Raw genomic sequence first — 20,451 nt, 5'->3', positions numbered from 1 at the left:
GGCCAGAGCCCCCCCTCCTCCCCTCCCCCCCCGTGTGGGGCCAGAGCCCTCCCCTCCCCCCCCGTGTGGGGCCACAGCCCCCTTCTCCCCCCTTGTGGGGCCAGAGCCCCCCCTTCTCCCCTCCCCCCAGTGTTGGGCCACAGCCCCCCCTTCTCTCCCCCCGTGTGGGGCCAGAGCTCCCCCCTCCAGTTGTCCCGGGGGGGCGCCAGGCCTCGGACTGTCCTTCCCCAGGCGCCTCTCGCCACGCGGGGTGAGCTGCCCCAGCGCTTGGACGCGGGATCTTTAAGCCAAACCCAGATGCTGCAGAATTGGCCCCTCTCCGCGTCTGCACCCAGCCAAAGCTGCAGCGTGGTGCTAAGGGACCGGAGGCTCCTGGCTTTTGGGTGGGACGAAAACTAAGGCCCTGACCGCTTGTGGATGGTCCTCACAGATCCCAGAAGCACAGAGATGTAGAGGCTCGAAGGGACCTTGAGAGGCCGTCTAGTTCATCCCACTGACCTGGGGCAACGTCCAGGCTTACATTGGGGGTGTTAATTCTGGTGGTGTGACCAAATGTGAATTCAGTTAGTTACTTTATATCTCACTAATTTTCGCTTGCAGCTGAAGCTGGAGACCAGGGTCACCTTCCTTTACTGTCCTAGGTAGTGATGGTGTCTGAGTGTTAAATGACTGCCCCGTCACACCCCAGAGCTGGCTGCATTTCAGTGCTGGAGGAAGCAATTCCTCTGTCTGACCTGGGAAGTGGCTGGAAGCTGATTACTAAGTGTGGAGCTGGTAGCGATGCCCGCAGTTCTTATCTAACATGTTCCATTAGAAGAACCTCTTTTCCGTTGCTTCTAAGTTGGCCAAACTGTAGCTGTTCAGCTGAAATGTTCCTTTATGGGTGTCTGCCTCAGGCTGAATATTTTTGGAAAGTTTCAGTAACAGCTGTTGAGCCGTTTCTGAGAATTCAGTTAGGGAAACACATGTGTGCCCACGTTGTGGCGTTCTGCAGAGTTCTCTTTATTTTTGGTATTCAGCACACGTACCATTAACAGCCTGCCCAGGGAGGGGACATCCTATCATGATAATCTATGGAGCCGGGGGGAATCGTGAAAGCCTTTCCAAAGAGGAAGAAGATGAGGGATGACTCGGGAAAGACGGTCCCTCCAAAGGTCCTGAAACAGAAGGAAACTGGGATTGTAGAAGGTACGTCCCACACCCACCCTTCTGTTACGGGCAGTCCCAGTCTGTCAGACTCCTCTCCCTGTTTCTCATCTGCAGATGTCGGGTGAGACCTTTCCCAAAGTACTCTTGGGTCCTTTGGTGCCGAGCAACCCTGGCGCTGTGGGAGGGGAGCTGTGGCTAGGCAGCTCTATATGTCAAGCTGGTGCACCCTGTGGTCTCTTGTCCTCCGGGGGCCAGGTGCTGCCAGCCGCCCCAGTAACGCCGCACGAGGTGTGTAACCTTCCGGCCCACTGAATCTTTGCCCTTGTGCCTCCTCTCGGTAGAATGGCTGAAGCCGGTCACAGCCTACGTGCTGCCAGCAGGCATCGGGCCGGCCAGGGCAGAGATCTTTCACAAGCAGATTGTCCAGAAGGGGGGTCGCATCTGCAACCAGCTCTCCTCGAAGGTGACACACATCATAGTGGCAGAAGACATGGACTGCGACCGGGCCTTTCGCCTCCTCAGACTGGCCAGGCTTCCCGCAGGGATCCAGCTGGTGAAGGCCTCCTGGCTGAGCTTGTGCCTTAGAGAGCAGAAGCTGTTGGACACCGCGGGGTACAGCATCTTCATCCCAGACAGGTATTCGGCCCCCACACAGCAGCTCTGGCCTGGCCTCATCTTTCAGCCAAAGATGCCTCCCAACTCCGTACCTATGGGGTCAATAGCATTCTCATATTGCTGATGGAGAGATGAGGGTACAGAGAGCCAGCGTGACTTTTCCGGGGTGCCACCGTGAGTCTGTAGCACAGCTGAGAGGAGAAGCAGGAATCCTGATTCTCAGTCACCTGCTCTACCCACTAGACGCCCTCTGGCTTCATCAGAGACAACAAGGGCGTGGTGAGAACATGAACGATGCAATGCCGTGGCAGAGGGAAAGCGGAGAGCTCTGTCAGCTATGCGCAAGACTGGCCCGGGGACACAACAGTGGGGGCGTCAGGTTAGGGTGGAGGCATGTCCGCAGAGCTAAGTGGGAGCTCAGGACTGGACTAGCAAGGAGTAGAAGTGGCAGGTCAGTGAGGTGAGAGAGCGCCAGGGGCAGCCAGAGCATTGTACCTGTAACTTGGGTGAGCAAAGGTAACATTTGCTCTTTGCCCCATCCCCGAACAAGAGAAGAGATTCCCCAGATAGGGGTTTGGGCTGAGACGTCTTCATGTTCCTTGTGTGTGAACCTGCTCAGCTCGGTGTTGGTCCCCGGCAGGTACCTGGAGGAGGAGGATCTGCCAAAGGGACCACAGCAGCTTCTGGGCAGTGAGGCTGTCCAGCCCCAGACAGGGACGGAAGCAGCAGAGCTGAAGGCTGAATCGCAGACAGCAACCACCTTGCCTCAGGACCCAGCCTCCTCAGCCCAGCAGCGTGCGGAGGTTCTCCACGCACAGGTCAGTGTTACCCCAAACACACGCTGCCTGGTCTCTGTTGGCTCGTGCTAGCCTAGCACGGCTAATGAGCGTCACGTTCTACCCTGGCCAACAGGGCGCTGACGGCATTTGAGGTTTTCAGTGATGTGCCACCAGCAGGTTCAGTCTGGGCATTGTTACTGCTTCTCTCTGCCTCTGGGAACCAGCCTTTAAGTGCCTGTCCTTGCAGAACCATTCCCAGCAGAACGACAGGTCGGACCTCCCTCGTCCAGCACCCTGGGGACCTGACCGGTTCTGAACAAGGGGATTCGCCAGACAAGGGGAGGTCCCTCCCCGCATGGCTCGTGCTAAATACTGCCCAGGGCTGCTGCCTGTTTCCTTGGCTGCTGCTCGGGCTGGAGCGCCACAGCCGCTGCCGACCCCCGCTACCTCCCAGCCGCAGAGGGCAGAACTTCTCATACCTGGGCCTTGTGGTCCAGGAACGTGCGTGGTCCTACCAGATCACAGATGTTGCTGGACCAGTGTGTCCCGGTTAAGGGAGGTACAACCTGTAGTCTGAGGGCTTTGACCAAGCTAAGCCAGAATAACTCCAGTGTGTTTTCCCTGCATCCCTGGGGAGACTTCCACCTCCTCAGATACCTGCCTGTGAGGGTATTTCACCCTGACCCGCACTAACCGGTTCCCCGCTCTGTGAGGTTACCCCATTCAACATCCATCCAGCTGCACGGAGAGCTGCCTCCCAGTCACGTGCACTCAGAATATACAGGCAGGCTGTTAAACTCCCTTCCTGTGAGTCAGTCTCAGGGCAAAGGAGACGATCCAGTGGTTAGAGCGCTAACCTGGGGGCTCAAGATCTGGGTTCAAGCCTGTGCTCTGCCAGAGACTTCCTGTGTGACCCAGGGCAAGTCACTTAGCCCCTGGGCCGCCGTTCCCCCCAGTAGGTACAGCAGCACTGCCCTACCTCAGGGAGTTTGAGAGTCGAGATTAAAGATTGTGAGATGGGAGGTGCTACAGAGCTGTGGCCAGATAATATGTACAGAGGCTGCTCCTCCAGACCTTAACGTCGTCCTCTTTTCCCCCCCTTTTCCCTTTGCTGAACTGGCTCCAGTTTGTTGACAGTTTTTTGGTAGGATGCTCCTTCCAGGCAGAGCACAGTGAGTCATCCCAGAGCCAGCTGCTCCTCTGCCCTGTGACTCGAGTCTCTGCCCCCGGCACCCTGGCCAGGTGCTGGTACAGAACCCTGCAGCCAGCGCCCACCTTGCTGTCCACTGGTTATCGCTTTGTTACAGGTTTTTCCCTCCGTGTCCCGCAGCTGATCTGTCTACAGGCACAGTCGCCTGTTCCTGCGTTTCCAATCTCTCGAGGCCCCTCCTAGCAGTCCCCTTCCTTTGAATTACTTGCGAACAGCAGTTACCGGTAGTAACGGACCCGCCGTTAGGGGAACCATTAGACTTTGGGATGCTGCTGCAGGTCTCCTGCTTCTGAGGAGTTTTATTGTCCAGCTCACTGGGCAGTATGCGCTGTGGCTGAGACCTGCTTGCAGGCTTGGAACGTTTTCATAAAGTGACCGGCTGTGACTCAGTTTCCCAGGCCCGTTCTGTGCAGGGAAGCAGTCTTGTTATGCATTTGGGCTACACCTCTTGAGTCACCTTTAGGATTAGGTGAGGGGAAAAAAAGTTCTGACCAGTCTTGTAAGTCCCAAGCGTAACAGGAAAGGGGGCGGCTGGAATCGTAGGTTGGAAGTAGCCCTCCCGCAGCCTTGGCTCGTTTCTCGGGTTGGGAAAAAGGGTTTTGATTTCACAAAGAGAGAAGCATTGGAGAATCGTGGCCCAACAAGGGCTACCCGTGTGCAGGTGTGGCCAGTGACCTTTGCACAGGTTGCTTTGAAGTCGGGGTGGGCCAAATACACGACCCTCCAGGCTGGAGCCAGAGGAAAAAGTCCCACGGCCCTGTCACATTGCTCCCGGAAGCACCACGGCTGGGGGCTGCTGGCAAGTGCATCTCTGTGCACCCCTGGCAGGGAGGAGGCAGTGGGTCTTCACCCCTAGCACCCTCCTCACAGCTCCCATTGGCCAGTGGGAGCTGCAGGGGCAGCGCATGGATCCCGCTGCCTGCCCTTACACACAGGAGCCAGACGGAAGGGGGACACGCTGCTGCTTCCGGGAGCCACGGCTCGGGCAGAGCAGGGCAAGCCCCAGACCCTGCTCCCCAGTGAGAGCTTGAGGGCCGTATCGAAACAATCGACAGGCTGGATGCAGCCCGCGGGTTGTCGTCTCCCCTACTGCTGTGCTGACGTCTTGCCCCAGGGGTTGCTGGGGCCGGGCCAGGGACAGGCAGGCACGATTTCACTGCTGCTTCTCTCTCTCCCTCCAGAGGGACTCTGATGAGGAAGGGAGCGAGGGGGAAGAGACCAGCATCACCCCGGGAGAGCTGGCAGCCCTGATCTCCGGCGGGCGCCCGGACGCCTCCTGGGGGCGTTCCACCGACAGCTGTCCCTCGGAGCCCTCTGTGGCCGGCAAGTGGGTGTGTGCTCAGTCCTCCAACAGCAAGAAAGTGAATCACAACCAGCACATCACTGAGAAGCTGGAAGTGCTGGGGAAAGCCTACACCGTCCAGGGGGACAAGTGGAGGGCTCTGGGCTACTCCAAAGCCATCAACGCCCTTCAGAGCTACCACAAACCAGTCACCTCTTACCAGGTAACGACTCCCGCTCACCTGACTCGCCAGTCGTCCCAACTCCCGCCTGGGCGCTAATTGCCAGGCTGCCTGGAGCTCCCCCCCGGGGTGCAGCGCCCTGCCGGAGGAGGGCTGGGTGTGGACTGTTCAGCGGGTCTGAACCCGAGCACGAGTGCTACGTGCCAGTCTCCAGGCTGGCGTAACAAGCTTGCCTGGGGGATGGAGCCTAGAGCTTGCGGAGCTGCCGGGCTCTACTTTGGAGTGATTTCTGCCCCTTTCACTGAGCAGCCGCCCGAAGAGAGGCCTTTCTCCTTCCATGGGAGCCTCAGCTCCCGGTGGTGGCAGAGCAGGGCGCACGCCTTACGGGCTAGTCCGCGACTGCCCTGTTGCTGTGCCCCAGGACATGGCAGCGAGCCTGCCTTCAGCAGGCCCCGACAGTGCAGAGCTCCCGAGCTGCCTGGCCCTCCGGGCTAGCCTGGCTCAGAGGTGCAGACCCTTCGCCTTTCCCATCTGTGAGCCCTGCTCCTTGTGTGCCTGTAGGAAGCCTGTAAGATTCCTGGGATCGGGAAGCGGATGGCGGAGAAGATCCTGGAGATCCTGGAGAGTGGGCACCTGCGGAAGCTGGACCACATCAGCGAGAGCGTGCCGGTGCTGGAGTGCTTCTCCAACATCTGGGGAGCGGGGGCCAAGACGGCCCAGATGTGGTACCAGCAGGTCATTGTCTCCTTGGGCGCCAGGAGCAGAGGCCTGTCGGGCCATTGCAGACACCCTGCTAGTCCTCTCCCCGGGGAGTTCAGCTGGCAGCCGTTGGCCTGCCTGCCGTGGGACCCCCCTTCGCTCTGTCACCCCAGATCAGCCCCTCCTAATGCCCTCAGTGTGTGGAGCGCAGTCTGTGTGCCAAGCAGCGGCTGGCTGCCAGCCCTTGACTCCAGCTCGCTCGCAGGGGGGAGGTTTAACCTGGAAGTCCTTAAATGGCTGGAGGCCCGTGTGTAGTGAGACCCTCGCCCTCGCCCAGCTGCCACAGCTGAGGTCCCAGGAGGCGCCCAAGCAGGTGCCGCCCTTCTAGAAGAGGGGGCTGATGACCGGACCTTCTCTGAGATGGGCCGGTGGCCTTGGAATTCATCCCTGCACCCTGGTTTGCTGGCCTCTAGGGCCTGGAGCAGAGTCGGGAGCAGGAATGGGGGGTGATGAGGTTTTACGGCGGGGGAGGGGGGGACCTTTTTTGGGCCGAGGGCCGCTGACCTGGGGAAAAATCAGTCGGGGGCCAAGCGCAAGTGAGACGCAACAGCCAGCCAAGCCCTCGCTGACGTGGCCCCCCGCCGAGAAGCAGAAAGACTCTGCCCTGGGGGGCCATGGCTAGTACCTTTTGCATGCCCCAGCCCCGCAGGGGTGGCAGGGGGCTGGAGAGCCAGTGGGCTCCCCGGTGCTGGGGGAGGGGCCCTGAGCCTTGGGGGCTGGGTTTGGGCCTTACCCTAGGTTCCCCACCCCTGTTTTACGGGGACAGCTTGGCTGCTGGGGTACCCTGGGCTGGGCGTGTTTGTCGGGGGGTATCTGGGACCTGCGAGATGCCGCCTGGCGCATTCCATGTTGGAGCCTCACAGCCTTGCTCTGCGGGCTAGTCTGCCAGCCCAGCCTGCGGCGCCCTCGTGCCGACATGGGGAGGCAGCGTCCGTCGCCAGCCGGTCCAGGCCCTGCACCCACTGTCCTGCGAGCGCTGGGGTCCCACAGGCAGGGCCTAGACCCAGCTGCCTCTGCCGCCCTGCCCAAGGCGTGCTGGAGGAGCCGCGGCCCCGCGGCGATTCCCGTCTGATCGTCTCTCTGGGCTCTGGCGCAGGGCTTCCGGACCCTGGAGGACATCCGCACCAAGGCTCCTCTCACCAGCCAGCAGGCCGTTGGGTTGAAGCACTACGAAGACTTCCTGGAGCGCATGCCGCGAGCGGAGGCTGCAGAGATAGAACAGACTGTAAGTAGCCCGGCCCCAGGGCTGTAAGAGGGCCTCCCACCTGGGGGTGCCTGGGTTTTGGGGCTTGCAGAGCTGGCCTGTCTCGTGCAGAGGCAGCAACCGAAACGGGAGCCGGCCGCATTTTGTCTTTAAGAAGTTGGGTTCCTGTGTCCGGCAGAGGCTCTCAGACGCCCTGCCGTGCTCTGGGGAGCTGCCGAGGGCCCGGCTGTTCACTGAGCACGTGGTCAGGGACCTGCAGCGGAGGCTCTCGAAGCGCCCGCGCAGACCCTGCGGCGCCGTGCCCTGCCCCAGGTGGGCAGAGCTGGAAAGCTCCCGGGTCTGTGTCACTGGGTGAGACGCCGCCTGGCGCAGCTTGTGGATGTGCAGCGGGTCTGGGTTCTTCCCGGTGCTGCGCTCAGGCCGGCGATGGCCCTGGCTCTCTGCCTGGAGCGCTGGGAGCTGGGAGCATTGTCCGCCCTGGCAGCTCAGGCTGCAGCGGCCCTGGGCTGTGGGCACTGGCGCTGGGGTAATCCGTGGTGGCAGGAGGGCGAGAGCAGAGCAGGGCCGCCTGTGTGTGCAGGGATCTGTCCCTGGCATTGATCCCTTACCAGAGGCAGCAGCTTGCAGCTCTATAGTCTCTGGCCCTGCTCCCTGTCGCTGATCTCCCCTGGGACCAGCCGCTGTCAGCAGCTCCTCCCGCGCCCCACAAACCAGCCTGCCCACGCCCTGCCACTGCTCCTGGGAGTGCCTCGTGGGGCAGCCATGGCTGCTGGGCAGGCTGGAGTCGGTCGGTCAGTCAGATGGGGGCAGGGAAGGGGCTGTGCTCTCCCTCCTGCATCAAGTCCTGCTCTGGGTGCCGGGGCGCCTACTCGGGACCAGGGATTCCCAGCCCCTCTCCTCCCCCCGGGGCCCCGCCTGTGCCCCTCTCCTCCCCCCGGGGCCCCGCCTGTGCTGGGGTGGGCTGAGTGTCATTGCTCCCCCCGCGCTGCGCTCACCATGGCAGCAGCGGCCAGTGCGACGCTGTCACTCGGCCACGGGGCCTGGCCACGAAGAATACGCCCCCGCCGGGGCGCAGCGGGATTAGAGCCTCCCTCCCAAACCCGCCAGGGTGCAGCGCTGGCCCTCGGGAGGGAGGGGCTATTGTTGGTGTGAGGGGATTACGCGTCTCCCGCCCCAGGAGAGAGACAGGAGAATGATGGGATTAGCCACTGTCCGGCTGCTGCTCACACCGAGATCTGAGGAGCTTTGGCCTCCAGCGTGGGGCTTGTGGGCCTCGAGAAATCTTCATTTGTGGCAAGAAAGAGAGCCGGGGAGGGGTCGCTCTGCATGAGAAAAGCTGCCTGGCTTCCCCCAGCACCTCTGGGGCAAAGGTTAATGGGTTTCTTGCTCCCTAATGGAGGCTGATCCCCGGGCTGACAGGGACAGCAGAGACTGACACCCGCCTTCGAGCCCCGGCTTGCTCTGCCAGCCCGGCCATTGTGTCCTGGACAGGCAGGGGAGTGGCTCAGCCGGCCGCTGCCGTGTGGCTGTCGGTGTGATCGGCCGGCAGTACCCGCGGAGCCCTTCCTTCCCGGAATGAAGCCATCAGCATTGCCTGCCTTGCCTTGCTGATGCCGGACAGCTGCCGGGTTCCACCCCAGAGCTGGCTGCCTTTCAGTGCGCTGGTGAAGCAGTACCCACTTCCGTGCTCCGGGAGGCCCTTTGGGAGGAGAGGCCCTGTAGCTAGCCATGCGTGGCGGTAAACAAGTGGTGCGTTAGTGGCAGTGCGCTCATTTCATTCTAGTGACTGGGCAAAAACTGGCAGAGACCTGATCTCCAGCGCAGCCGTCTGGGGAGAAGCCCCGTGGGCTTTCCCACCACCGGTCCCCTCCCTTTGCTCCCCCCTTCCTGGGCATTCTGCCGCCAAGATCCCCGTGAACTCAGATCCACACCTGTCCCTCTCCAGGGCTCGGCAGCATGACGGGTCCGTGCTGCGCTGCGTGGGCAGAGCAGTGCTAGATCCCAGGCACTGGTGCCTTTTGCAGGGTTGGGGCCGGCCGGCAGGGGCTGTCTGTCTGGAGACGCCCTGGAGCCTGGACCGGGCCATTAGGAGGCGAGTGCTGGTTTCTGGTTCCTCATCCCTCTTGTGTGGCTTCCCCAAGGTCCGCGAAGCAGCCCAGTCCCTGAACCCTGGGCTGGTGTGTGTGGCGTGTGGCTCCTACCGCCGGGGGAAGGCCACCTGCGGGGACGTGGACGTCCTGGTGACCCACCCCCATGGGCAGTCTCACCGCGGCGTCTTCGGTGGGCTGCTGGACAGCCTGCGGCGGAGCGGTACGTGGGGCGCGGTGGGGGGCTCGGGATCAGGACCGCTGAAGAGCCGGGTCTTGGGGGTCAGGAGGGGTGTCCCCTAGCGCCCCCCCAGGAGTCCTGGCTGCGGCTGAGCCGGAGGCTGGGTGGATGGATCCCAGCTGGTCCTAAGGCTGTGTTCTCACGGGCCGGTGCTGCGGTGGGCAGCTCCCCGGGGGGCCTGGTAGCAGCTGAGGGCCAAAGGCAGCGCCAGGTGCGGTGCTGCCGGTGCGGTGGGCGTGGCTTGCCCGGGGTGCAGTGCAGTGCATTATGGGATACTTTGGTGGGAGGTGCCAGCCCAGCCCCTCTCACTCCGCCCCTCCGGCAGGTTTCCTCACGGACGACCTGGTGAGCCAGGAGGACAGCGGTGCCCAGAAGAAGTACCTGGGCGTGTGCCGGCTGCCTGGGCCGGGGCGGCGCCACCGACGCCTCGACATCATCGTGGTGCCCCACGGCGAGTTCGCTTGCGCCCTGCTCTACTTCACCGGCTCGGCCCACTTCAACCGCTCCATGCGCGCGCTGGCCAAGACCAAGGGCATGAGCCTGTCGGAGCACGCGCTCCACACGGCCGTGGTGCGCGCCCCCGGCGGCCGCAAGGTGGGGCCCGGCCTCGTCCTGCCCACCCCCACCGAGAGGGACGTCTTCACGCTGCTGGGGCTGCCCTACCGGGAGCCCGCCGAACGGGATTGGTGAGGCGGTTGGGACCAGCCAGTGTTCCCTGTAAGCTGAGTGCCTGGGCAGCCGCCCAGGAGAGATTCAAATGCCTCCCAGATGATTAGCAGAGTACCCCCATCCGGCACTGTGTTTGTATGGGTGGTGCACATCCACACATGTCTCGGCGCACATAACAAAATTGATTCCACACATGACTGGAAACCATTTCAGGGAACACTGGGATCAACCCCACCCGCCGGAGCCTGCCAGCTGCCTGATGAGCTCTGCCAGCCCAAGGGCAGGGCGGGGCGAGGCGGGGGTTCCCCTCAGACTCCTTAGTCTTCGGGCTGCGTTGGGCTTGCTTTTGAGGTGGCCCTGGGCGCCGGTGGCTGCTGTTGCTGCTTGTGGCACTTTGACTGCCCAGCCAGGCCGGGGAGTTGGCCCTTGCCAGCTCTGGAATGTAGTTCTGTAGCCTGCTGGGATCGGGGGAGTGGCGGGGTCATGGCATCTCGGACCCCAGAGCCGCAATGTTTACACGTCAGCAGCCGTCGCTCTGTTCAGAGCCAAACTGGCTCTGCTGCCATGGCACGGGGCTGGCGCCTCCTCCCGGGAGCTCTGCTTCGTGCTGCTCGCGGCGGGCTCTCTGCTCTGACGTTGTACAGGCAACGCTGCGGGGGGGCAGGGAGGAGTTGGCTGAGCAGTCGGGAGATTCAGTTCTGGGCCCCACTGGGGGTAGAATTTAATGCCACACGCCGGGAACTGCCATCAAGCTCACCAGCCCTCCGCCTTGGGCGTGCTGATACGGGCCCCTGCTGCTGTGTTCCCTGCGCATCCAGGATGGGGTTGGAAGGGGGATGCTGCCGTCGTGGATTGAGAGGCCAGAAGGAACCACCCTGCTCATCTGGTCTGACGTCCCTCGTGGCAGGCCAGCGGCCTCCGAGCGCCGAGCCTGTCTTGGGTTAAAAACTCCGTGGAGGCTCCGCCGTGACCCCTGGGAACTGGGGCCTGTGTTCTGGCGTCACGTGGAAGCACAATAAACCTCCCCCTCCCTTTGCCGTCATTCACAAGTTCCTCGTGTTCTGTTGTGTCTAGGTTTCTGCCCCCCCTCGTGGCAACAGCTCAGCGCCCGCGGCTGCACCCCGCTCTAGGGCCACAGTGGAGCAGAGCTGTGGCGGGAGCCCTTCAGGTACCTAACCCAGAGCATCAGCCCTTGTCTGTTCCTGCTGCTCTGCCTCAGCCCATCCCAGACCAGGGCACTCGCCTCCCCTCTCGCCGCTTGCCTGGCTTCGGGGCGTGGGCCAGCACCCTCACCTCTGGCCACTCCCCTCACCTTCCCATGGGGCAGCAGCCCCGTCCCTGTCCCGGCAGAGGGGGCCTGGCTGGAGAGCCGCTGTTTCACCAGCGCATGGACGCAGGGGCTGGGTGAGGGGTCCCCGGGGAGGGGGTGAGAGGCTCACCAGTGAGAGCCGCTTCCCCCCACGAGCGACCTGCCGCTTGGGGGGGGCAGGAAACTGAGTGGCCTAGGCCCTGAGCCGTGCCACGCCGGTCCTGGCACCTCTGCTCCCTCCGGCCCTTCTAGCTGCACCGGGGCCGCTCGCTGCGGTCGTGCCCCTGCCCCGGGCGGGGGTAAGTTCCCACGCTGCGCCTGCCCGGCTGGGCCCCGCCCCCTTCTCTCCCTCGGGCAGCCCCTCCTAGTGGGGCCAGAGCCACAATTCACACCCAGGTGCCAACCCCGGGCTGCGGCCCATCAAAGCGCCCGGCCCGGGAGCTGACAAAAGGCCCCGCAGCCCAGGTGCGTGGCGCCGGCCCCTCTTACAGCAGCCAGGCCTTGGTGGGGGCCACTTCTCCCCGCCCCCAGAAAGCGAGGAGCCGCCCAGCCCCTTTGTCGTGGAATCTGGCCCGGGGAGGGGCAGCCGGGCCCCCCTGCAGGGCCAGCCCGTGAGAAAATTCACGCCGCGGGCTCGCATGTGGTTGCCAAAGTCGTTAGCCTCCTCGTAATGTCAGCGGTGCAGGAACCTGCCCCCCCCCTGCCCAAGGGGTCAGCCATTAACCTCCCGGAAAGCAAGCAGGCTTTTGTCAGGGGTGCTTGAGAGCAGGGCTGTGGGGCGGGAGTGAGGGGTCCGGCAGGGCTGGGGGGCAGGGCTGTGGGTCGGGAGTGAGGGGCACCGACAGGGCTGGGGGGCAGGGCTGTGGGTCGGGAGTGAGGGGCACCGGCAGGGCTGGGGGGCAGGGCTGTGGGTCGGGAGTGAGGGGCACCGGCAGGGCGGGGGGTAGGGGCTGTGGGTCGGGAGTGAGGGGCACCGGCAGGGCTGGGGGGCAGGGCTGTGGGTCAGGAGTGAGGGGCACCGACAGGGCTGGGGGGCGGGAGTGAGGGGCCCGGCAGGGATGGGGGATCAGGGGTTGTGGGGCGGGAGTGAGGGGCCCGGCAGGGCTGGGGGATCAGGGGTTGTGGGGCGGGAGTGAGGGGCCCGGCGGGGCTGGGGGGCAGGGCCGTGGGGCGGGAGTGAGGGGCCCGGCGGGGCTGGGGGGCAGGGCCGTGGGGCGGGAGTGAGGGGCCCGGCGGGGCTGGGGGGCAGGGCCGGGGGGCGGGAGTGAGGGGCCCGGCGGGGCTGGGGGGCAGGGCCGGGGGGCGGGAGTGAGGGGCCCGGCGGGGCTGGGGGGCAGGGCCGGGGGGCGGGAGTGAGGGGCCCGGCGGGGCTGGGGGGCAGGGCCGGGGGGCGGGAGTGAGGGGCCCGGCGGGGCTGGGGGGCAGGGCCGGGGGGCAGGGCCGGGGGGCGGGAGTGAGGGGCCCGGCGGGGCTGGGGGGCAGGGCCGGGGGGCGGGAGTGAGGGGCCCGGCGGGGCTGCCTCATCCATTCTGCAGGGTGTTCATTCTCAGGCCCCTCCGGAGAGCCCAGCCTGGCCGCCCCCCTCCAGGAGCTGAGCTGGGTGCGGGATGGAGCTGGAAGCGCCTCCCCCCCCCCACCCCCACCCCCACCCCCGTTAGCACTTCCCCTCCCTGCCTGGGGTTGCTTGGCTCTGGCAAGGCTGCGACCCACAACAGGCCGACGGGCTCGGGGGCGGCTGCGGGGGCGGCGGCAGGAAGCCAGTGGCTGGGTCCGGGTAGGCCCTGGGGCGAGGCCTCTTCCCGTTGCTGGTGGCAGAGCCGCAGGGACTCGGCAGAGCTCTGGGGCAGACGTGGGGCACGGAGCTGGCCGAGGCGCAGCCCAGAAGGCAGCTGGCTCTGGGCCGTGGCGCGGGGGTTCTGCTGCCAAGGAGGGAGCCCCCAGTGGCAGGGTCCCAGGCTGGGCGGGCTGAGCTAGGTGCCCCCCGGCCGTTCCCCAGCCCGGTGCATTCGTGTCTCTGCTGAATGGGCCCAGGGCCTGGGGCCGGGCGCCCGGAGCAGCCACTTCAGCTCTTTCCGCTCCTTTCTCCCCAAGACGCAGAGCCCCCCGTCCGCCTGAGGGGCGCTGGCCTGTCCCGACTCGGCCCTCCGGTTCCCTGCAGGGGGACCACGGGCCTGCTAGCCCCTGGCCGCTGGGGGGGACCGCGGGCCTGCTAGCCCCTGGCCGCTGGGGGGGACCGCGGGCCTGCTAGCCCCTGGCCGCTGGGGGGGACCGCGGGCCTGCTAGCCCCTGGCCGCTGGGGGGGACCGCGGGCCTGCTAGCCCCTGGCCGCTGGGGGGGACCGCGGGCCTGCTAGCCCCTGGCTGCTGGGGGGGACCGCGGGCCTGCTAGCCCCTGGCTGCTGGGGGGGACCGCGGGCCTGCTAGCCCCTGGCCGCTGGGGGGGACCGCGGGCCTGCTAGCCCCTGGCCGCTGGGGGGGACTACGGTCGCAGGGCACGGGGCAGCCAGCACGGTGCGCCCGGCACTTCGGGCCTCTCCGGGCGATGCTGGCCCAGGGCCCGTTCCAAGCTCACTCGAAGCCCCCCCAGGGCGATGGAGGGGGAAGGGTCTCAGCCCGTCCACCCTTGGGTCCGAAAGGGCCTGGCAACCTCACCCGAGTCCCCTTTCGGGGCTGCGACCCCCGAGGACCCCACCCCTGCTAGAGAGGCTTTCAGCGTCACGGCCTCCCTGCTCCGGAGGGTCTAGGCTGTCGCTGGGCCTGGCGAAGGGGCCCGTCACCTTACTCTCTGGGCTGCTGCTGCAGAAAGCTCAAAGCTCGTGTGTGTCGTTGCTGCTTCGAGGTCTGGAGCCCCCTTTTCCAGCCACCCCAAACAATCCCCTGCATTTCGGGGTGTCCGGATCCCACCCCTGGCTCAATGGCCCTTTTCTGGCGGCGGCCATGCGAGGCGGGTTCCCCCCGGCGCGCCCCTTGAGTCAGGATCCCGGTTAGCTGCTCATGTGGCTGTGTGTTTGGTGCCCTGATCCCCCGGGGCCCAGCCCCTCTGCCACCCCCGGGGGGCGCTGACCCACGGAGCGCTCAGCAAGCCGATCCTGTCCACCTGACGCTGCCCACGCAGCCGGCCTGGGCCAGGCCTGGGCACCCAGCCAGCAGCCGGCTGAGCAGCGCATGCTCGGGCGGGAGCTGCTTTCACTTTCCATCTGACCGGCTTGTGCTGTCTGGCTGGCTTGGCACCCAAGGCCCGCACTGGCTATGTCCCTGGGACAGGTGGCTTCCCCGCCTCAGAGTTTGGGGGGCCGGCGGGGCAGGGGCCGTGGGGCTGCTGGGCTAGGCTGGGGCAGCTGCGCTTGCTCCCCTCTCCGTCCCGCCCTTGCTTCTCCCCGGCAGAGAGGAGAGGAAGGAAGCCGGGGCGGCTGCCGCCGAGTCGGCACGCAGGGCTGGGCCCCGGCGCGCGGGTCGCAGGGTCTCAGGCCGAGAGAAAGGGACCGGCCGCGGGGAGCCGTCTGATGCAGGCCCTTGGCCAAGGCCCGCTGGGAAGAGAAGGTGGATCCACGCAGCAGGCCTGGTACCAGAGTTGGGGGCAGGCCTGGGTCTGGGGCTGTGTGCTTGGGGTGGAAACCAGCAAGGCGCTGTCCCCAGGTGGGGGAGCGTGTGGCCGTCGGCCACCCAGGGTGCTGCGCCACCGCCGCCCTCTGCTGGAGGGAGCCAGAGTCACTCCGCTGTGTGTCATTGGCCCTGTACAGCCAGCAACTGATGAGGATTCTCTTTGGGCTCAGGAACTGCGCAGGAGGGGATCAGGCCTCTGACCCGTGGGCGTGAGTGAACAAGCGTGTGCGCGGGGATCCCAGGTGCCAGCGAGGCCGAGGACTCGGGGAGAAGCCAGCAAGCTCCTGAGCAGGGAAGGCTCTGAGAACACAGCACGCCAGGGAGGGGCGAGGACGGGGCGCAGGTAATGGAGACTCAGCCCGCTGGAGGGCACTGAGCTGCTACTGGCGGGGCACTGCGGGGTGGGATCCTGCTGGGGGGAGGAAGAACTGCGGGGTGGAACCCTGCCGGGGGGGGCACTGCGGGGTGGGATCCTGCTGGGGGGAGGAAGAACTGCGGGGTGGAACCCTGCCGGGGGGGGGAGGCACTGCAGGGTGGAACCCTGCTGTGGGGGGCACTGCGGGGTGGGACCCTGCCGGGGGGGGAGACACTGCGAGGTGGGATCCTGCTGGGGGGGGGAAGGCACTGCGGCGAGGCAGGGCCTGTGGCTGGTGGGGCAGTGGAAGGGCACTACGGGGTGGGACCCTGCCGGGGGGGGGAGGCACTGTGGGGTGGGACCCTGCCGGGGGGGGGGGCAGAACTGCGGGGTGGGACCCTGCCGGGGGGGGCACTGCGGGGTGGGACCCTGCTGGGGGGGGGGAAGAACTGTGGGGTGGGATCCTGCTGCGGGGGGGAAAGGCACTGCGGCGAGGCAGGGCCTGTGGCTGGTGGGGCAGTGGAAGGGCACTGCGGGGTGGAACCCTGCCGGGGGGGGGGGGGGGAGGCACTGTGGGGTGGGACCCTGCTGGGGGGGGAAGAACTGCGGGGTGGGACCCTGCCGGGGGGGGGGGGGAAGAACTGCGGGGTGGGACCCTGCTGGGGGGGGGGGAGGCACTGCGGGGTGGGACCCTGCCGGGGAGGGGAAGAACTGCGGGGTGGGACCCTGCTGGGGGGGGGAGGCACTGTGGGGTGGGACCCTGCTGGGGGGGGAAGAACTGTGGGGTGGGACCCTGCTGGGGGGGGAAGAACTGCGGGGTGGGACCCTGCTGGGGGGGGGAGGCACTGTGGGGTGGGACCCTGCTGGGGGGGGAAGAACTGCGGGGTGGGACCCTGCTGGGGGGGGGAGGCACTGTGGGGTGGGACCCTGCTGGGGGGGGAAGAACTGTGGGGTGGGACCCTGCTGGGGGGGGAAGAACTGTGGGGTGGGACCCTGCTGGGGGGGGAAGAACTGCGGGGTGGGACTCTCCTCTGTTCTCGGCCTGAGTGCGTTAGGATGGGGGCAAAGCAGCCCGCAGGGCCGCCCAGCGCGGGCCTGGCCCCTCCTGCTCCCAGCCGTGGCTGGGGGTGTCTCCCTGACCCCCGCAGGGGTGCCCAGCCTCGGCCGGTGAGCACGGTGTGAGCGCGGTGCCCTCTGGTGGCCGCTCCGCCAGCCCGGGGCCCTTTGCTCCTTGACACGGCTGCATTTCCAAGCCCTGCTCGAACCCCCCGGCCAGTCGCCCCACGGCTCCCCCTGCCCCACACATCCTCCCCCTCCGTGGCCAGCCAGCCCAGGTCGGGGATGGGCCCCTCGTCGTAGAGGGGTCGCTGCGGGGTGGCTGGGGCAGTCGGCCCCCGGCCCCCACACGCTCAGGCAGCCGGGAGCAGTGAAAAGCCCCCTCCCCCCGTGTCCCCAGGCCTGGGTCCGGGCAGGCGGCCGCTGGGGGCCTGCCTGGGGCGGGGATAGCCCCTGGGCTTTCCCTGGTCTCTCCTCCCCCGGGCTGGGCCAGAGCCAGGGAGCCGGTTGTGCCCACGGGCCCGAGGCCTGCGCCTGCTACCACCCTCCTTTGCGTCTCCTCCCAGGGCCGGGGCCCAGCCGTTCCTGTCGGGGGGTCACCATGCAGCGCACCGGGTCCCCCATCACCACGGAGACCGACATCGACCTCACCGCCGCCCTGCTGCCTTCGGGGGGGACGCGGAGCCATCACCACGCCATCAAGACGGCCGTTAGCGAGACGGGGACGCTGCCCGCGCCCGGCTACGAGGGCCCCCCCTTTCCCGCCGGCTGCCGGGGGAAGCCGCAGACAGGAGCCCTGCCCGGGGCCGGCTGCCGCCTCTGGAATGTGCCCTGCCCCAAGCTGCCCCCGGCAGGCGGCCCAGGCAAGGCCTTTGGCCAGTCTACCCTGCCGTTCAGCTTTGGGACCAGCGCCGTGCCGCCCCACAGCAAGCTGCCTGCGGGCGTGTCCCGGCTGGGGAGCGGGCCTGGGGCTCGGGGAGAGCCAGGGAGGTGCGGCGGCCTCAAGGGTCTGGATCTAGAGCGCTGGGAGGGCCCCGAGACAGAGCCGGGGCTGGACACCGGGAGAGCTCCCTCCTCGGCCTTTGAGAAGCTCCGACTCCGGGAAGGCTCCCCCTGGGCTGACGCGCGGCTCTGCTCCGTGCAGCCGGGCTGGGCCGGGCCTCGGCCAGAGATTCACCCTGGGCCTCAGGAAGAGCTGGGCGATGGGGGGGGCTCTCCCAGCGCAGCCATCGGCCCCCCCGAGGGCAGCACCATCGCCCGCCGGGCTGAGAGCACAGGCCCCGGGGGCAGCCCCTTGGCATCAGAAACGGCAGCCGAGCCGCGGCGGGACAGCAGCATCGCGCAGAGCGCGGGCGCAGAGCCAGCCATGGGCCGAGAAGGGACCCAGGACGGTCCCTGCCCAGCGAGCACCGTCCACCTGCAGCGCTTGGCTGTGGTGGGGCGTGGGCTGGCCCCAGGTGCCCCCCCTGAGCCAGGCGCCCGGGGACGGGAGGAGGAGGCCGAAGCGAGACGACACCAGGGCCCCGAGCTGGGGAGGCAGCCTGGGGCCAGCAGCTCTGCGGGTCCAGCCGGCCCGGGCCGGGAGAGCAGCGAGCCCGTCGCCCAGGAGACGGCCGGCCAGGCCCAGCGACCCCGGGGCCTGCGGTCTGCAGCCGGGAGCGCTCCCGCGAAGACGTCCGTGGAGGACGCCTACGGGAGGCTCACCAAGGCCTGCGGCTTGTCCCTCTTGGAGGAGCTGAGAAGGACGTTCCTGGACGCCGAGGGCGGCTGCTTGGTGCTGCTGGATTCGGGCCTGCTTCTGGGGCGAGTGGAGGAGCACCCGGCGCTGGGGCTGGCCGTCCTAGTGATGGTGAGTGTCCGTCTCCGGAGGGCTGAGGGGCCTGGCTGGGCTCAGCTCGTGCCCACGGCTGGCTGGTAGCGCTTACCCCAGCAGGGGTTCTGCTGCAGGGGCAGGGGTCTTGCCTAGGTGGGAGGGGTCCTGGTGTGGGAACGGTTGGGAACCCCTGGGTCATAGGAGTGCGAGGCGCTGTACCCAGCTAGAAGGGACACGCCTTGATCCAAAGAGCTTTTGGTTTGATGCGCCTCCCCTTGGCTATCCCAGCCCTAGGCCCCCGGCTCCCGGCCCCCAGCCTCCCCTTGGCTATCCCAGCCCTAGGCCCCCGGCTCCCGGCCCCCAGCCTCCCCTTGGCTATCCCAGCCCTAGGCCCCCGGCCCCCAGCCTCCCCCTGGCTATCCCAGCCCTAGGCCCCCGGCCCCCAGCCTCCCCCTGGCTATCCCAGCCCTAGGCCCCCGGCTCCCGGCCCCCAGCCTCCCCCTTGGCTATCCCAGCCCTAGGCCCCCGGCTCCCGGCCCCCAGCCTCCCCTTGGCTATCCCAGCTCTAGGCCCCCGGCTCCCGGCCCCCAGCCTCCCCCTGGCTATCCCAGCCCTAGGCCCCCGGCTCCCGGCCCCCAGCCTCCCCTTGGCTATCCCAGCCCTAGGCCCCCGGCTCCCGGCCCCCAGCCTCCCCTTGGCTATCCCAGCCCTAGGCTCCCGGCCCCCAGCCTCCCCTTGGCTATCCCAGCCCTAGGCCCCCGGCTCCCGGCCCCCAGCCTCGCCCTCCATCCTAGCCCACAGCCCCGGCCGTTCTAGTCCTGCGCTCTTTGAAATGCTGCCTGCGGATCGTGCCGAGCCTCCTGCTGCTTGCCCTGATGGACCCAAATGGGTTCCCCCCACGCCAGAGCTGCCCCCATCGCGCCCGCCGCAGCAGCCAGGACACCGGGCTAGATGGCCCACTGGTCTGACCCGGCTTGGCAGTACTGCTGCTGTCAGACTTCCTGACCCTGCTGGTTCTTGCCCTGGAGCCTGGGCGCTCTGTGAGCTTTACGCACCGCGAGGCAGCCTGACACAGAGCCCTCCCGGTGGTTCCCTGCCGGCCTGTAGCCGAGTGTTGGATAGAAAGATGGCTAGAAGGCCGGGCCCAGCGGGTAGTGATCAACGGTTCGATGTCAGGATGGCGGTCGGTTTCTAGTGGAGTGCCCCAAGGTTCGGTTCTAGGACCGGTTTTGTTCAATATCTTTATTAATGACCTGGATGAGGGGATAGATTGCACCCTCAGCAAGTTTGCAGATGACACTAAGCTAGGGGGAGAGGTAGATACGCTTAAGGGCAGAGATAGGGTCCAGAGTGACTTAGACAAATTGGAGGATTGGGCCACTAGAAATCTCATGAGATTCAACAAAGACAAGTGTAGAGTCCTGCACTTGGGACGGAAGAATCCCAAGCATAGTTACAGGCTGGGGACCAACCAGTTAAGTAGTAGTTCTGCAGAAAAGGACCTGGGGGTTACAGTGGATGAGAAGCTGGATATGAGTCAACAGTGTGCCCTTGTAGCCAAGAAGGCTAATGGCATATTAGGGTGCATTAAGAGGAGCATTGCCAGCAGATCCAGAGATGTCATTATTCCCCTTTATTCGGCTTTGGTGAGGCCACATCTGGAGTATTGTGTCCAGTTCTGGGCCCCCCACTACAAAAAGGATGCGGACGCATTGGAGAGGGTCCAGCGGAGGGCAACCAAAATGATTAGGGGTCTGGAGCATATGACCTACGAGGAGAGGCTGAGGGACTTGGGTCTGTTTAGTCTGCAGAAGCGAAGAGTGAGGGGGGATTTGAGAGCAGCCTTCAACTTCCTGAAGGGAGGTTCCAAAGAGGATGGAGAGAGGCTGTTCTCAGTAGTGACAGATGCAGAACAAGGAGCAATGGTCTCAAGTTGTGGTGGGAGAGGTCCAGGTTGGATATTAGGAAAAACTATTTCACTAGGAGGGTGGTGAAGCACTGGAATGGGTTACCTAGGGAAGTAGTGGAGTCTCCATCCCTAGAGGTGTTTAAGTCTCGGCTTGACAAAGCCCTGGCCGGGTTGATTTAGATGGGATTGGTCCTGCCTAGAGCGGAGGGCTGGACTTGACGACCTTCTGAG

The 20,451-nt window shown here is 66.1% G+C and overlaps 2 protein-coding genes across 8 annotated transcripts in view; both read left to right on the top strand.

The window, feature by feature from the left end:
• Positions 1 to 11,218, top strand: part of POLL (DNA polymerase lambda) — a 26,186-nt gene extending 14,968 nt beyond the window's left edge. For 2 of the 4 annotated variants that reach the window (XM_014577876.4, XM_075934509.2), the window contains exons 2-9: positions 1,020 to 1,188; positions 1,491 to 1,785; positions 2,405 to 2,582; positions 4,935 to 5,258; positions 5,778 to 5,951; positions 7,072 to 7,200; positions 9,321 to 9,489; positions 9,833 to 11,218. In XM_014577876.4, coding sequence (XP_014433362.3) covers positions 1,074 to 1,188; positions 1,491 to 1,785; positions 2,405 to 2,582; positions 4,935 to 5,258; positions 5,778 to 5,951; positions 7,072 to 7,200; positions 9,321 to 9,489; positions 9,833 to 10,197 — 1,749 coding nt within the window. In that variant the 5' untranslated portion in view covers positions 1,020 to 1,073 and the 3' untranslated portion in view covers positions 10,198 to 11,218. Of the gene's footprint in view, positions 1 to 107; positions 251 to 313; positions 564 to 1,019; positions 1,189 to 1,490; positions 1,786 to 2,404; positions 2,583 to 4,934; positions 5,259 to 5,777; positions 5,952 to 7,071; positions 7,201 to 9,320; positions 9,490 to 9,832 lie in introns of those variants that run through there. The other 2 variants (XM_014577875.4, XM_025189000.3) reach the window with 2 other exon arrangements.
• LOC142830345 (uncharacterized) overlaps positions 11,213 to 20,451 on the top strand; it is a 25,088-nt gene continuing 15,849 nt past the window's right edge. Inside the window, exons 1-3 of one of the 4 annotated variants that reach the window (XM_089780247.1) lie at positions 11,213 to 11,344; positions 15,258 to 15,430; positions 17,065 to 18,347. In XM_089780247.1, the coding sequence (XP_089636373.1) occupies positions 17,100 to 18,347 (1,248 nt within the window). In that variant the 5' untranslated portion in view covers positions 11,213 to 11,344; positions 15,258 to 15,430; positions 17,065 to 17,099. Of the gene's footprint in view, positions 11,345 to 14,660; positions 14,749 to 14,783; positions 15,047 to 15,257; positions 15,431 to 17,064; positions 18,348 to 20,451 lie in introns of those variants that run through there. The other 3 variants (XM_089780248.1, XM_089780249.1, XM_089780250.1) reach the window with 3 other exon arrangements.

Source organism: Pelodiscus sinensis, chromosome 8, assembly GCF_052426305.1.
Source record: "Pelodiscus sinensis isolate ZL-2025 chromosome 8, ASM5242630v1, whole genome shotgun sequence".
NCBI classification, from domain to species: Eukaryota; Metazoa; Chordata; order Testudines; family Trionychidae; genus Pelodiscus; species Pelodiscus sinensis.
This window is presented reverse-complemented; position numbering and strand designations above follow the sequence as displayed.